The sequence below is a fragment of the Vespa crabro genome, chromosome 6 (genome assembly GCF_910589235.1).
Source record: "Vespa crabro chromosome 6, iyVesCrab1.2, whole genome shotgun sequence".
In the NCBI taxonomy this organism is placed as follows: Eukaryota; Metazoa; Arthropoda; class Insecta; order Hymenoptera; family Vespidae; genus Vespa; species Vespa crabro.
This window is the reverse complement of record NC_060960.1, coordinates 11,400,733-11,417,618: the sequence shown is the minus strand read 5'-3', so window position 1 is coordinate 11,417,618 and position 16,886 is coordinate 11,400,733. Positions and strand designations below refer to the sequence as shown.

At 35.1% G+C, this 16,886-nt stretch overlaps 4 protein-coding genes across 9 annotated transcripts in view; 2 read left to right on the top strand and 2 right to left on the bottom strand.

The window, feature by feature from the left end:
* LOC124424577 overlaps window positions 1-3,489 on the top strand; it is a 3,872-nt gene extending 383 nt beyond the window's left edge. Inside the window, exons 2-3 of the mRNA XM_046963848.1 lie at window positions 240-389; window positions 503-3,489. Coding sequence (XP_046819804.1) covers window positions 240-389; window positions 503-583 — 231 coding nt within the window. The 3' untranslated portion in view covers window positions 584-3,489. The remainder of the gene's footprint in view (window positions 1-239; window positions 390-502) is intronic.
* LOC124424843 lies at window positions 762-5,844 on the bottom strand. Its single transcript, XM_046964376.1, is given in 12 exon segments — window positions 762-1,353; window positions 1,439-1,669; window positions 1,763-2,208; window positions 2,375-2,528; window positions 2,638-2,901; window positions 2,993-3,098; window positions 3,200-3,383; window positions 3,539-3,704; window positions 3,800-3,926; window positions 4,013-4,321; window positions 4,406-4,585; window positions 4,666-5,844. Coding segments are annotated over 12 exon segments (2,796 nt in total). The 5' UTR covers window positions 4,905-5,844; the 3' UTR covers window positions 762-963.
* A 134-nt stretch (window positions 5,845-5,978) lies between these two features.
* Window positions 5,979-9,808, bottom strand: LOC124424571 (palmitoyltransferase ZDHHC3). Of its 2 annotated transcripts, XR_006942329.1 has the most exons (8): window positions 9,597-9,808; window positions 9,303-9,471; window positions 9,039-9,224; window positions 8,801-8,937; window positions 8,623-8,707; window positions 8,334-8,546; window positions 8,049-8,262; window positions 5,979-6,650 (listed from the first exon to the last, which is right to left on the bottom strand). XR_006942329.1 is itself a non-coding variant. In XM_046963840.1 (7 exons), the coding sequence occupies exons 2-7, from the start codon at window positions 9,396-9,398 to the stop codon at window positions 8,101-8,103; spliced, it is 879 nt and encodes a 292-aa protein (XP_046819796.1). In that variant the 5' UTR covers window positions 9,399-9,471; window positions 9,597-9,807; the 3' UTR covers window positions 5,979-8,100. The 2 variants fall into 2 exon arrangements, 1 of the variants encoding a protein (XP_046819796.1); XM_046963840.1 differs by having other exon boundaries at window positions 5,979-8,262; window positions 9,597-9,807.
* A 186-nt stretch (window positions 9,809-9,994) lies between these two features.
* LOC124424564 lies at window positions 9,995-16,759 on the top strand. 5 transcript variants are annotated; one of them, XM_046963817.1, is made up of 7 exons: window positions 9,995-10,402; window positions 10,673-10,976; window positions 11,269-11,549; window positions 12,539-12,641; window positions 12,725-12,810; window positions 12,986-13,090; window positions 13,430-16,759. In XM_046963817.1, exons 3-7 carry the CDS (start codon window positions 11,525-11,527, stop codon window positions 16,297-16,299), a joined length of 3,189 nt encoding a protein of 1,062 aa, XP_046819773.1. In that variant the 5' UTR covers window positions 9,995-10,402; window positions 10,673-10,976; window positions 11,269-11,524; the 3' UTR covers window positions 16,300-16,759. The 5 variants fall into 5 exon arrangements, with proteins under 5 accessions (XP_046819773.1, XP_046819772.1, XP_046819774.1 ...); XM_046963816.1 differs by having other exon boundaries at window positions 11,251-11,549; XM_046963818.1 differs by having other exon boundaries at window positions 10,673-10,980; window positions 11,271-11,549.
* The last annotated feature ends 127 nt before the right edge of the window (window positions 16,760-16,886 follow it).

The following is a 16,886-nucleotide window of genomic DNA, read 5'->3' as shown; positions in this document are numbered from 1 at the left end:
TGTGTGTCTATATATGTGTATACATGTATGTATATATATATATATATATATATATATATTTATGTAGAGAGAGAGGGAGGAAGAGGGTTTACGCTAATCCGCAGCTTGTAGCTCCTCCTATTAGATATATCCAAATTCTTCTAGCTTGATCGTTAAAAAAGTCCAGCGTTAGTATATTTTATCCGCGTATCCGGTGATTATTTTCGACACAGAAAAGATATGATCGCTTTCTTTCGTAGGAATTCCTCTTCCGACAATTCGAGCAAGCTTGCGAAGAGAGCGGTGCTTGCAAAATGTTATCGCAACAGGCGAGCAGCGTCGCCAAAACACGATGCATCCGGGAGTGCGTTTCTCCTTCTTGCTATAAAGAAATTTATTTGTTCGATCAGGTATTCTCGTCGTTAAATGAAACAATATTACTATTAGATATAGCATAATGCGAAATGAAATGGCGTATCTGTGAAAAACATATGAACAAAGTTACGTTTCTTACTCGTTTTAGCTGGAGGAAGGAGAGATCGACGTCAGGTTAAATTCTTTTAAGGGATGTTTTATGCAACGTAACGGACGTCCGCGCAAATAAATAAGACATGCCTTTCGATCCGTCAAAAGGTCGATGTATTATCTATTGCTAACCGCTATCCTGGGAAAGTCAACGTTCTTTCTGCTTACGTCGACGACGAACAAGCGGATTTTGAAAAAGAAGAACTAGCTAAACAATAAAGAGACATTCTATTCACATCTTTCGCGACGACATTTAGATTTGACATTAGATAATCTTTTTCTACTTTTTGTATGCACAAACTACTGTAATACCAATAGAATATTGCACAGCATATTAATAATAATTTCCAAACCTCACCTTCCTCGTTTCCAAAGATACGAACGTTCGTCATCTTGTAACCTTTGAAGAATGATAACTAAAGAAAGATATTTGTATAAAAATCGTAACGACGGAGAATACTATTTGAAGAAATAGACGCGATGTAGAAGCGATATAATCGTACTCACCGCATGATACAATCGTGTACACGCCTCGTCTTCGTCCTTGGATTTGAGAAAATTCATATATTCCGATAATTGTTCCATAGTTTCGTCAAAAGGTGATTTGAACAAAGATCTTGAGTTAGATGGTACTTCTTCGTCGCTGTATATCTTTCGATAGCGAAGCCACGTGGTGACAAAATGAAGAAAATGAGAAGACAAGTAACGTGTTTTTGCTATACCAATGACGAGGTCGTAGTTACTAATGGCAGTGCATAGATGATACATCAGTTTCTCTACTTTGACGTGACAAAACTTGAGAACGTCGGTTAAGCATTGATAAACAATTTCTCTTTCCGCTGGAATACTCTATCGCGAAAATGATCAAACGATAAAATCGACTAATCGATCCGTTATGACCTTACCTTTACATTGCCCTTACGCCCCAGCTCACCTTCGAGTGAATAATATGAAGCATCTCGTAAATATCTAGAATCGTTGTGATTTCATCTTTATCCGCTGCATTAAAGGGAACGCTTTTCAATGTTACAGCCATTCCTGCATTGTTTTGACTCAACAGCTCGTGTAAAAATTCCAAGCCATTCGGACAAACCAGTCGTGACTTTTCCATAATCCACAAAAGGGCATATAAATCACGTATTTCAATCGTTACGGGTTTAACGCACTATAAATAAAATATTCTTCAAGTATATTCCACGATATCCTTTTTATATTATAACAATCATTTATCAATTATCATATTTCCGTTTTCTCTTACCTCGATCGAAGATTGTGATTGAAAATGAATAATGAAAGCGAGAAATTTCAATGATATTGCAGATAATGTCGGTTCGTTTTCGGAAAACGCATAATCGCGTAATTTCTCCAATAATCTCGTTTCATTTATGTACTTAGAAAGAACTGTATAAAGTGTAAAATTTTTCCTTTTAATTGTATTTTTCATTTATGTATTATATATTCTAGTACCGTTTTCTATCTTAGCCTGGTCGTTTCGGTGCCACTTACTTTTTAAGTAATTGCGTGCCGTAGAAGCGACAAGTACGATGTACGCCTGCTTTATAAGTAATTTCTGAAAATTAACATCTACGTCTTCGGTTAAAATCATTTTTATGAGAGCGTCTGCGCACACCTTCATTGTATGCGTTGATAAATTAGTAGGTTCCGACATACTGGATAATTCAAGCACCGCTTTAATATGTTCAACTACAAATAATGTCATAATGTGTATGTGTGTGTGCGTGCGTGCATACACACATACATACGCACATGCATATATATATATATACGTATCAATATGGACGATAACAAAGATAAAGAAACGTCTATTGTAGTACAACATAGAGAAAGTATAAGCATAGAAATTAAATACTTCGATTTGGACTGCCGGATAGGAGAACATTTGGGAGCATGTTCCAAACTATGTCGGCAATCTCGTCGCAATTACCAATCAGCATCAATTGACGTATTCCTTTTACAGCTAAACGAACCACGCTTCCGTCGAGGCTTCCATTTTGTACTATAATCTGCGTTTAAAAGATTATCGTAAGCGAGATAATTATGTAAATTTAAGGACACGCAACACTTCAAGAGTCATAAGGTAATAAGAGGGATAGTAAGGGACGTTGCGTGTACCAGTAAACAATGTCTAACGACGCTGTGACAATCGAGCTTCAAGAGAGGTGCGATGTCACCATCGGATTCTATCAGCCACATATCCATTACTCTGTATCGTAAGTCGTTCGTTATCTCGGGACATTTGAGAGAAAAATGTAAGAGCTCGATGTGATGAGTGTAACACTGACTTAATTCCGAGTATTGTAAAGCCATTGTTAATTTTTTCACCGCTTTTCCGTACTCGCAGTTTTTGCCCGGTGATGGATGAGACAAAAATGACACCTAAGTAATAAACATTTTACAACGATAAAAAGACCAAAACTCATGTAGAATAGACAATTTCTATCTTGTCGATAAAAACGAATAGACTCACAGCGAATAAAAACCATAATGGCTTTAGAATTGGTACGATTATCGATCGAACGTCTTCTAATTTTAACAATCTTTTTATCAGAGATTCGAACGAAATCATGTCGAGTCTGAAACAAAACGATAATCAGTCCTTCAAAAACGACTATTTACGTATATACATTAATTAAGAAATGAGAGAGGGAGAGAGAATAAGGCAAGAAAAACTCACTCCCTGGTCGCATGATAATGATAGTAAAGGGAAATCATTAAAGCCGTATTACGATCATCGGAAATCTCAATTATGTCGGTCCACTGTTCGAGATCATTCGGTAGAGAGAGAAATCCATCAAACATCCTACTTGAAAATACATTAACGCCTTCGGGCAACTTGTCGATCGATAAAGAGTATTTCGCTAAAGTGATCAATGTCCGCGTCAGTAAGATGCAAATACTTCGTCGTTGGTGTAATCTGAAGGATTTTTGTATCCAATTACAGAAGAAAGAAAAAAAAAAGAAAAATGAAATATTTACGTATAGCCGAACGGCTTTTATCAATTTTATTGTACTTACGAAAGTTGAGCGCTAAGACGTAAGAAATATTTAAAATAACCGTTTCCTGCTAAATGATTAGCTATATCCTCTTGTTTAAAATCTCTCATATTGTACATGTTATTGAGACAAGAAACAAAACTGTCGTAACACTTGATGGTATTCTCTTGATCCAAGCGTACGTTCTATTCGAGAGCAAATACATAATTGCACGTTATATATAGTTGTAGCCTTTTAATAGAGCTGATATGCGTTTAATATTTTATATTTTAAGCTTTACTTTAAGACGCGGTATGATGGTATACATAACGATCGCATAAATAGTCTTTCCGAGAGATATTTTGTCCCGCGTCGGAGTCATATTGCCAACCTCGTCAACGTCCGTCAGATAATCCTTGTCGCAAAATCTACGAGACATATTCCGTCCTAAATATCTATCTTCTTATCGTCATTTACGAAAGGAAAAGCCGCCGAGTAAAATTTGAACTTTTACCTCACGCTGGAGGCGCAAAGGCAGCATAAACCGACAATGGCATTCGTCGATGCGTACTCGTGTTCTTCGTAATCGTGTTCCAAGATATCTTTCATAGATTTTATCGACTCGTTGCAAACATCGAGAATCAATCTCTCATCTTCGTTTTCGCACTCGTCCAACGTTACGTATTCGAGTAGGACATTTAAAATGTCGACAATCGTGAACCTTAATACATAGGATAAGCATTTTTGGCTCAAGTCCTTGATAAAGGAAAATATTTGATTGATGGCGCATACGTTATCGACTTCGATACCTAATTTTTTGCCGCTGAAAATGTAGAAAATATTTTCGACATTTTAAAATTCTATACGTTAATAAAGATATACGTTAATAACATATCCATATTATTACTTGAACAATATATTGCGAATAGCACGAAGGAGCCTTTCCAAAGAAGGACATGTTTCTACGTCCGTCGACATTCCAATGTAATGCGCAAGACGAAGCAAAGAGCTCACGGCTTCCGCGGCGACCTGACTTTCGTAAAACTTTCGATGTTCGCTCGCTAAAGCCAAACACTCGAGAGCGGAACTGCAATGACACGAAACAACTAACGATCATATATCAATCATATCGATAAGCCAATAATATACGAATAGAAAGTATTTTACGTTATAAGCGGTTCCCGAAAAGTCTTTAAAACGTCACACAGACTCGAAATTATGTCGAATTTGATGAGCTTCGTAAAAACGCTACTTCGAACGGCGTGATGTACTTGAGATTTTAAAAGGATCGTCAGTTGTTCGAGCGCAGACATTTGCGATTTTTCCTTCGGCGACATCAAGTTACCTTTTATTCGTGGCAACAAGTGATCCAGATTTTCTGACTTCAATTGAAATAATTCCTCCATTTCAGATCCGTGCGCTGTCACATTACATATACGCGTTATTAATTTAATGCACCTACATATGTACGTAGTACGTATTTTATTATCGATCGATCGATCTATTACGTTCGTTTAATAAATTAATTTAAAAATTATCCGAAATTATCGTTATTAGAAGAATATTATTTTTCAAGTATATATTTATAAACCTACACGAATGGAAGATACGGAGAGCGTTATTACGTATTATTACGTATAGATGGTGCTACTAAATCTTTGCCGACCAAGGACCGATCCCTTACTTACGGTGCCGCGAATAAGATACTTGCGAATCTTTCCAAGATAATCCTATAATAATTGCAAAATATCGCAATATTATTGCTATCGTTATATTTAAGAATAATGTTTGCCTCAATATTTCATATATTATAATTATATAATATTGTTTATGAATGAAACACAAATTTACGATTATCTACGTATTATTGAATGTTACAATAAATACCTTACAAAGAAGATGTATTTTACCTGTTACTTCATTTTTCCCTTTAATAAAAATATGGAATCCGCTTTATATCAATGGACGATTATGACAATCCAATTTAAAAAGATCCAATTTACCGAGGAAAAGTTCTACCACGTTCTACCACCCGTAATATTAATACGTTACTCGTACGCACAGCGAATCCGATTGGTTTCTACCAAAGATTTTAAATCACAACTTTTAGCGCGGTATTCGAATATGAAAAACATTTTTCAACCAAAATCTTTCGCTGTATATGTCTAATCTATGTAGTTTCAACTATTATCCAAACGAAGTAAAAATGATTCTCACCACTTTGTTCAATTAGATTACATTTGCGCATTGATCACGTATGTCGCATAGCCGTTACTCAATATGAGAAAAACATTAGTCTAAAATAAAAGCTGTAAAATCGATGAACGTACTGTTCACGTAGGACGATTTGCGATTGACGATTTCAACGAGAAAAGAAAAAATAAAAAAGAAAACAAAAAGGATTGATGAACTGATCGAAGAAATTTTCTTTATCGTACTATTTGACAGTGTCTCGTTAGAATCAATAATATTGGCAGCACTACGTTTTTCGCATATCTATAATATTGCATAAAATATGACCTATTACATCAAAATATAAATAAGATATAGCGTATACAAAGTGCATCGAATTTTCATTTTTTTTCTCTTCTTCTCCTAAAGGGTGCATTTGAGAATATATAAAATTAATATATGAAAATATCTCTCTACCATGATGTCGCTAATAAATATTACTTGTCGTGTACATTGGATGATAATAATAATAATAATTAAGTTAATAATGTATAATTAACGAAACTGGATGCAAGAATGGTGATGCGAATTTTAAATTGCCATAAATAAGGTACGTGATAACTAAAAAGAAAAATATTTAATTAGATCGTATGGATTTATATTTTGTAAAATTGATTCTAAAAAACAAATCTATATAAACTATACATTCTTAAGAGGATTATTAAAGTACAGATCTGCAGGGATTAAACAGGTTTAACCACTCGCTTATGTGTTACATATGTTCGAGCGATATTAGCACTATGTTTCAGTCTTTTGTATGGTTCAGAGATCATTTCTTCTTTCTAGTTATTCATAAACGATTCTAAACAATTTTGAATCAAATATAAATATAGTGTACATGTACCATTTTTGCAACCAGTCCTTCGAATAATGTTCGAACATTATCATTATCTATATATTATCATTTCCGTCTTGTTCACCTATTGTAAATAAAAGAGTTATATTAATTTCTTAAATCTGTAATTAAACTTTATATTCAATATTATTTAAAAGCATTAAGCAAATCATTTTTCAAAAATAATTTCCAAGCCATAAATACGATATACATATATGTCAAAATAACTCATTGCTTTTACTATCCTCGCAACTTAACCATAATTACGGATAAAATGACACTGTAAAGCAAACTGTAACAAACAGAAAATATTTATAAGTCTCGATCCTAAATATAAAAATGTAATATATATAGCACTGACCTATTGAATATATAATTTTTATTGAGAGAGAGAGAGAGAGAGAGAGAGAGAGAGAGAGAGAGAGAGAGAGAGAGAGAGAGAATTCCTCGTATAAAAAGAAGAAATAATTATTTTATTCCTATAAGTTATACTTAATAATTTCCCTCGTGTTATAATTTACGTTCGTAGCATGATGTGATAGGGAACTATTAAATATATTTAAATATATTATTCATTCGTTAAGATCGAACATTTTCATTGATATATAATATATGCAAGATTGCCTTGCATTAGATGCAATATGAAAGAAGAAAAAATATAATTTTATTTGGTAGTTTTTCTCTTACTTCAGTTAGAAAAAGTCTTATTAAACGAATCATGTTAAATTAAAATATCAAATAATATAACAAATAAACAGATCGTCATTCTCATATAATTTCTTTAAAATACTTTCATCTGCGCTTAAATAAATAAGCGCATAAAGATATGATTCGTATGTATATAAAAATCTATGTTAAATAGACAACGAATAAATGTAAATTTTATGTTTATGTAAATATTTAAAAATTATACTTCTTAAGTACTTGTACTATTACGTTATCACCATTTATTATTACACTTTTAATCTGTACGAATTCTCGCATTGCATTTTGTAATAAATAAAAAAATATAACTAAACAATTTTTTACGAAATTTGCAAATTAATCTTACAATGTACTGACTAATATCCCATAGATCGAGTATGTTCCAATGGAACTATTCTGGAAAGGTTCTCCCAAAATTGTTGTGAAGTAACTACTAATAGCTTCTTGGAGGAATGTTATCGTTAATATGTATTTTTCATTGCTACTTGTATATATGATATTTTGGAAAACAGCATCATTACATTTTCTGCTTGTGCATACACAGTACATTTGCGTTTACACGTTTTATATATATATATATATATATATATATATATATATATATATATATACACATATATATATATATGTAATGTACGTATATGTATACATAAACATGTATACATACACACATATGCATACATTGAAGATTATTCAATATATATGTATATATTGAAAGAGAGATATTGTGTATGCGCGGATACACAAGCATGCATTCGATACAATGTGTCATATTTACCTTATATTTACATGTATTAAATATTTGTGTCACAATCACATATCCAAATAACTTATACAGTATATAAATAGGCATCTAACTTCTTTTTTGCATTCGGAGGAGAAGTAAAGGGAGAAAACCAAGCAATAGAAAATCTACCAAAAACGGCCTGTATGGATTTCCATCTGCTATTACGAACCCATCGTGCTTCCTCCTTTTTAAGTTGTTCTATACCCTATGACAAAATTAAAATATTGTTATTGACTTAAGATAGTAAAGCCTTTGATGGTATACATATGCACTTACAGTTTCATCATTCCAAATAGCCTGCAGTTGCGATCCCAACATTACAGCTGTAAAAATGGCAAATAAAAGTGCTTCGAATGCTAGAAATAGTAAAAGGACAACGGTCGCAGGTGGACTAAACGTCGAACATTCTCTCCATTCTTGCCTCACGCACGTTGTAAATTGTTGTATGCACAAAAGAAGAGACTGTAGGGATATACCTGCTATGTAAAACTGAAAATTCATGTTCGATTTTATTCGCCTTATCGCAAAAAATGTATACTTCATTTGATAAAGAAACATGACTTACAGTGAACAATACAAAGTATTTTTGATTATTTTCGCCGACACAGTTGTTAACCCATGGACAATGATGATCCATTTTCCTAATACATCTAAAATATCGTTTTATCGATCATCTCTAACAGCCATTATTAATCTAAAATCAAGCTAATCTTAAAACGAAATAAGTACCCAAACTAATTTACCTTTGACAAACCGAACAATGATGAGCTCTATCCGGCTTTATAGAACAACATTTTGGACATTTAAAGATAACTTGACCTTCCCGGAATCCCATTTGTTGTATCATTTTTTTTGTCGCATTACCCTTTGGTACAGCACCCTAAATAATACTTAATTATTATCAAGTTATACCATAATATATTCCAACTGGCAATTTAATTTTTGATAAGATCGTACAAGATATGTTTCTCCTTTACTTACTGGATCTGTAAACATTGTCCTTAAATGAGAAGCAAATGCCAAAAATGCTAAGGATTGAAACACTGCCATGTTTAGGCCTGAATATAAAGTATTTATAGAAGGAATAAGGATAACAGCCATAACTACAAATTCCGCATAAATTATTAGCAGCCATGTCAGGACCGCACATATAATTCCACAAATATCCTATGATACGAAGATGTAAATCATACGATATAGTAATATTGTTAATAAAAATTTTTTACACTTTTTCCGAGACAATACCTTGATGCACCAAAACTTTCCACCGCAACACTTATTATGTATACCTTTCTCCCTATGGAAGGCTACGTAATCATAAACCATAATTGAAAAGTCCATTAAAGCGGCAAACTTTGTTCCACTTGTAAAAAAGTACCGATATAATACTTTAATATAGAAGAAAAAGCCATAACTGTGAATAAAGGATAAACATTGCTATATGTTATCGTAACAAACATATGTTTAATAAAGTTAAAGTAATAAGAAAAAGTTATAAAAATATGAAGCAAATCAATTAACGATTAACTAGAATCTAACCTAAAAAATGAATGACATCATTGCTTGACAAATTTTTTCAAGATCCGAAAGGAAATGGATTCTTTGATTTTTTCCCTCATCCTTTTTCTACCCGTTTACGTTATGTAACAATGAATTTATAATAACGATCACTATCGTTTTCCCTTCACCGTTATAAACGCCATCAACCACTTAAAAGTAAAATACATGGAATATGACGAGACGAAGGGTCAAACACACGATTATACTCCATTTTATTTCTAAATCAAGAGCCACCTAGCGTTCAGAAAGGGATTACTTTTTACGACGACCGATCGAAGCGCCATCAAATACGCACGCAAAACGCGCTATTTTCAAATTAGATCGAATGAAGCACCATTTTATAATTCAATCCAAGTCAACTATAGAAGCTTTAAAGTTTGCTTTCACTATCTATATCGTATCTCGTTAGAATATTTTTAGAATTGGAATTTATTGCATTATATAATTTGACCACGAACGGACCATTTAATGAATGCAAGCATTCGATGCTTCAGTACAACATATATGTACATATATTTATTTATGTATATATATATATATATGTGTGCGTGTGTGTGTGTGTGTGTGTGTATACGTAGATGATTGATATCAACGTCAGGTCAATACGATGGATATAGAAAGAGAAAGATCTGCCGGTAAAATTGACCTATCTGTAACTAAATTCATGCAATTTCTTACCGAAAGGCAGTTAAATAAGTTTCTTGTTCCGAATCACGCATGTTTCCAAGAAGGAATGCTTGGAAAGGCAAGGATCAAGCAACGGTGGAATCGAGAGGATGCATGACGTAAGAAGATACACGCATTACCTTTCGAGCGAATATTTATACATGAAAGTGCACAAATGCACGCAATGAATTTAAGTTTTCGATTTTAATTTTGAACATTCTATACGATTATTAGAATTCAGACAAGTTGAAATAAAACTAATATAATTATTTCTTCTGTTTGTTTCTTTTTTTTTTCTAAAACGAACTTTGAATTTTCATCGTAGCTTAAAAGTATTTTTATCGAGAAACTAAAAAAAGCTAACCATTAATATTAGCAATCCTTTTAAGGCTAAATGAAAATATAGTACGAACGGCCAATGTCCATCGATGGAACGTAAGAGTCAATCGATTCGTGCTGAGTCAACTAAGTGCGTGAGTAAACGAAGGAGAGAGAGAGAGAGAGAGAGAGAGAGAGAGAGAGAGAGAGAGCGAGGGGGAGGGGGAGAAAGAGAAAGAGAATCGATGGTTACGCAAGACGAAAGTAATTCTATGGAGAAGAGCGAGGAAGGACGCTAAAGATGAGGTGGAGATGGAGGAGGAGAAGGGCATATGTGCAGAGAACTGAGGCAATGTCATCGAACTTACATAATATGTATGTACGTGTATCGTCTTACTTCAATTTACATTTACCTATGGTCCGATGCAACGTACATCTGGGTCATATAGTTTTGCTCTCGCCGAAAAGATGCCCAACAACCATTCTATGTCCAGTCCGAGCACTGCCAAGACAAGACAAAACAGATGACTTCTCATTTTTCTGTTCGCGGAACCTATACATGTATCGAAAGAAACTATATCTATTTTTCTTTGGCTTTGTCAAATCTTACTTTTTTGTCTTTATCAACGAATCGTAACAATTGATAAAGATGAAAATCTCTTTTGAGAGATGTTTTTAAGGAAGCTACGAAAGTGTTTTTCCAAGAGGATGACTTAAGGCGCGGCGGCACTCGGACATTCTTTTCGCGAGGGATGGTACGAGCGATGGCCAGGTGAGAGGTAGAAAGCGAGGAAGAAAGGTAAGAGGTACGAAGAAGACTCGGGAAGGAACGATCATTGAGAGACAGTGCATCGGGTGCTTCACGGTGGACGGACGATGTCGGTCCTACAAGACTTTTGAGACGCATGTAACGTCGCGCAAAAATGCCGATCATTCAGCCTCTTCTGTGTAAGTAAATCATGTTATGATAGATCACGTTCGATAAGATTCGAATTTCCCGCTAAAGATTCAGTTAAGCGATTAGCTTACGCGCTTTTCGAGAAAATAAAGCCTTCCGTTCCGTTCCCACATATATACATTCGCTTTGTTATTTGGTAAATCTTTTAACGGTAAATCGAAAAAATCGATGGATTTTATAAAATTTATACATTTTATTTTATCGATGTTATGATCTAATATGAATACTATATAGCCTTATGCAACATCCTTTCACGCGCGGTATTTGTTTCCAGCGATCGAATCAATAACGAGCACGAAAATGATCTCTCCGTTATTTTCAAATAACTTTGATTTGATCGTAAAAATAATATCACTCCATGTGAAAACTCGTTATCACAGTATTTAGTATTTGAAGGAAAGGTAAAATAAAATGTTGGCAAGACGTTGTAGAAGGGTCAATAAATAAATAAATAATTATGTACGTAGCTTTATTGTCGCGTGACATTTATTTAACGATCGTGATATGTCAAAAATTCTATGTTGAAGTTATAGTCAAACGGATTATTTAATGGTAATGAAGCGTGCACCGTTCTTTCGGCACGTTACTTTCTTCTAAAGAAAGGATTAGAATTACCCCCGGAAAGAGATCGTCTAGACTTTGTTAGAGAAAATTTCCGCCTTGCGGTTGGGACATCGCAAATCGAGTTCTAGTACTTACTTGAAAGTTATTAACGCTATTAATTTGAGCCAGCGAAAGCGCTCTCTCATTAATTTTTTCTATTCGCGCCTCGATGTGAAACAATCAAAATTTTAGTTATTCTAGAGTAAGAAAAAAAAAAAAAAAAAAAAAAGAAGAAGGAATACGAAGAGAAAAGCTAACAGATCGTAGAAATATCGACGGACAGATAGTAGGCATATGTAAACTTATTGCTTTTTATTAAAAACAAAAAAAAAACGAAAAATACATGTATTTCGTTCATATATCCTTGCGCGAGCAGATCTCGTCACCATCGTCTTGTGCAACGTTCACGGTAATCTTGAGCATGAGGTCCCACGGAGAAGCTTCCTGTCGCGCAGGGCGATCGATGGCACCAGAGGAAGGTTCGACGATCATTTTTTAACGATTATAAAATTGATACAAAAGTTGAATACAACCGATTAATCGAACTTAAACCATTCGATAGAAAGTACTTCGATCCCGAGGAAGAGGGTAGCTTCGATAGCTATGGATCTGCCGGTGGGCAATATGATCGATATAAAGATAAACAAGGTAACGCGTCAATCGGTACAAAATAATGGTCTCTCGAGTGATATGGAAAAAAAAAAAAAAAAAGAAAAAAGAAATGAGAAGGAGGAGGAAAAATTGTTACTCGCATGCAAATTAAATACTTTCGCAAAGATATCCTTTTATAGCTATTCTTTTCCATTTACTTGAATTATTTTAGATCACAGTGACATCAGGATGAATGTACCAGGAGAACCTGGTACCGACTATCCAGCTTATACGACGTTACCGCAGACAGGTTTCTCGTGCGAAGGACGTTCACGCGGTAAGTCGCGGTATGTGCGCGTTAAGCCTTATCGAGTGCCTAGAAAAGCAGCATCGCGCTAATAATTATTCCTGTATCTCGCTTTGTCACCTTTAGCATCATCGATGTCAAGGATGATAAATGCATACGTACCTTCGTTTATAACGTAAGACGTACGCTTACGACGATTCTCTTAAAGTATTTTCTTTGCTTTCGCAATAGGTCATCGTGTTTCAAGCGTAATGCTATAAACTTAGTATTAATGACGTAGAACGTAACGAGAGAAAATTTCTCTAGGAAGAAAAAATATGATAGATAATGAAGTATAATGCATTATTTTGACGTATTTTTCTCCAACAGGTTATTACGCGGACGAAGTAGCTGGATGTCAAGTATTTCACGTTTGTCACGACATTTTAATCTCCTCGTTCTTGTGCCCTATCGGATCCATCTTCAGTCAGAAACTCCTCACCTGTGACTGGTGGAGCAAAGTAGACTGTTCGACAACCCGCAAATTCATTGAAATAAATCGCAATGGTCACTATCAGGAAGACGACGACGAACTGATACGCAAAGCTTACGGTATGATGGGCCTGCAAACTGGAACGGACGTTGCCGGTGACGAATTAGTGGATCCTGATAGAGGAGGTAGGATCATTGACTACATTACGATCGATTCCACGGGGAACGATTTGCCAGCTTATCGCAATGATCTTCAACGAACGAAAACACCTCAATTTCTCTCGATTTACGACGAACATTCGGAAAGATCAAGCCCGCCGACCTATCCTAATACATTTTATAGTAAAAATTATCATACTAGACCGTATCAGGATTCACATATAATACGTATCGAAAAAATTGGAGAAGAGAATTATCGAGAACCAGTGAGATACAATTATCAAGATATTCGCGAGAAATCAGGTAAAAGGATCGATGAGTTTCAGCCGTCGTATGCGCCGACCGTACCGACCGTCACTACTACCACGAGAAGATTGTATTCGCCTACGATACCGACGACCTACAGACCTTCTACCTTAGTTTATAACAGGTTCGATCAAGCCATCGAAAGTTCCGATCATCTTTACGCACACAGCCAGGAATCTAGAAACATCTTCACGCTATCCACTCCTTCTAATAAGAACTCGAAAGGAAAGTACAACGATGGTAATCCGCAAGGCGTAGTAAACGATAAAGAAGAGCGGGATCACGATCGCTTAAAGGATGACCCCGTGGATAGCTACGAACATGTTAAACCTATCGATTCACCGGAGGAACAGTTTCAAGTTCGTCCAACTTTCGTTGAAGAAGAATATAACGACGGCATTGAAATAAAAGAAAGTATTGACATTGGTCGAGCTTTGAATGCATCATACAAATTCAGGATTCACGTGCGAGATCCCAAAGACAATGTGAAGGATAAAAACGAAGATGATTCTTCGGCTTTACGCTTGAATGGAACCGAATCGCTTGGGAGTAGCGAAGAATTGGTCGATCAGTGGCATACTGAAACGACCGATACTCTTGATTATGCAAGTATTTTCGAAAAAGGTACTACTACTCCTATCATCGAATATTTATCGCGTTTCAAGTTGGAAGACAATAATACAGAAATAGAAGAATCATCGACTACTTTGTCATACGAGGAAAATTTAACGTCAACGGAAACAACAACAATACCATTAGATAAGAAATTGTATACTACGGAAAAGTCACGGATCTTTAACGATGACGATTCCGAGAGTGGAACGAATATCGATTCGGCCATTATACAACCTGACATCGTTTTAAAACCACCGATTTTTACCGAAGGAAACTTTCGGATAAACGTTCCAGATTATCTTTCTACTGAAATACCCATTTTTCATACGTCGCATCGTAGAACGTACGCATCGGAAGTACAAACTAGCACGGAAGTTCCAATAGATGACGGCTTGCTTAAAAGAACGAACGTATCGGTACCTTGGTTCCACCGTACTACTGATCCTCCGGCAAGAGACATAGAGCCACCGTTTGTCGTTTCTAAGGATAATATCGGCGAGATCGTCACGCAGAGTTCTATTTTCGATATGATTGTTCAAGACTTACCAACGCAAGATACGAATATTTATTCTCGAGGTGAAAAAGTAGACGGGAAAGTGGACGATAAAATTCGGAGAAATTCGAGGGAGCAGGAAAAAGTGAAATTTTTTAACGAATCGATAGAAATTTTCGAAAGAGACGCTCGACCAACAATCGTCGACTCCTCGACAAGTCTAAGATATATAGAAGATGCGATCGAACGGAACAATTCCCCATATCAAGTATCCGTGACTCTGAATAAAAAAAGAAACGAATCGATGCCAATAAAAGATGATTTGGTTATTAGCTTAATCGAACAACACGAGAGAAATAATTCTAGTTCTGATAGATTAGGAGGTCAAGTCGAAATCGTCAAATCTATCGAAGGGATTACTGAGACTGGCAATAATGATTTTTCGCGTACTAACAATAACAATAAAATACTTTCCTCGAACGATACAATTAATTTATCGAGCAATCAAAAGAAGGTAGAAAGCAGCGTTGATTCGAGTAACGTAAACGCTTTGAGTCTTCTACAGTTAATGGCAGAATTACTTAAAATCGATCATATCCCTCGACCTTTCTCCTTGAATAAACTTCAAGGTGTAAAATCGAATCTGGGATCTAATTTGGATAAAAAAGAATTGTCCGTCACGACGATTAAATCCGTTCACGATAGTTTGCAAAGAGAGAGAATCCTCGAGAGTTTACCTTTCAATAGCGATAAGGAAAATTTTATGCCACGACCGCGAGATATTTTTGATGGAACGATTAATCCACAAAGTCCTTCGAAAGATCAAACTTTAGACAAATTGAGCAACAAGTATGATCGATCTTTAAACGATACAGAGAATCGGTTGCCAATTTATCAACTACCTCAAATACAGAGGTCTTTAGATTTCGAGGTACCTAAGGAATTTTTTAACTCTTCGACGATTTTGCCACCTTCTACGACGTCGTTTCCAAGAACAACCAATGTTGTCGAATCTGCCAAAACTGTCGTGGAAACCGAATTTGTTCCTTCAATAGGATTTTCTTTCGATACGAACGAAGGTCGAAAAAAATACATCGATGCTATTCTTGGCGGTTTATTGAACGAATCGATTCACGAAAACACCACGAACAAATCGTTTAGCGTGGAGTCGATCGAAGGATCGTCTGACAATTAGTCAAGTCGATTTTTAACTAACGCAAATTTAACTAACCATTATACGCGTTATTTTGAAAAACTCTGTTTCTCTCTCTCTCTCTCTCTCTCTCTCTCTCTCTCTCTCTCTCTCTCTCTCTCTCTCTCTCTCTCTCTCTCTCTCTCTTTTGAATGTGATACTCAATGGTATCCCTTGTATTTTATTCTTCTTCTTGTTTTTCTTACGTTTTTTTTATTTTTTTATTTTTTTATTTTTTCACTTTTTTAACATCAGTCCTTCTACGTACATAGAAATGTACGTATTTTGAACACGTGAACGTTTATAAATGTAATTTCAAGATATTCGACGATAGTTCCATATTTGTAAATAATTCCATATCAGTACAATTTTAATCTGTGCAGATACGATGTAATAATATGTAATTACAAGAAAACATTTTCAATATATGCGAAGAAAAAGTTTTCTTCGGTATACAATTTTATTGATATTCTCTATTTATAAAATTGTCCCTTTTCCACGAAAGCGACTAATCACGTTTAAGTTTGATCGATTAATCGCGCGAGGGAAAACATGGTAACCGATAAGCCAAAAAGAATCTAGCGAATTCG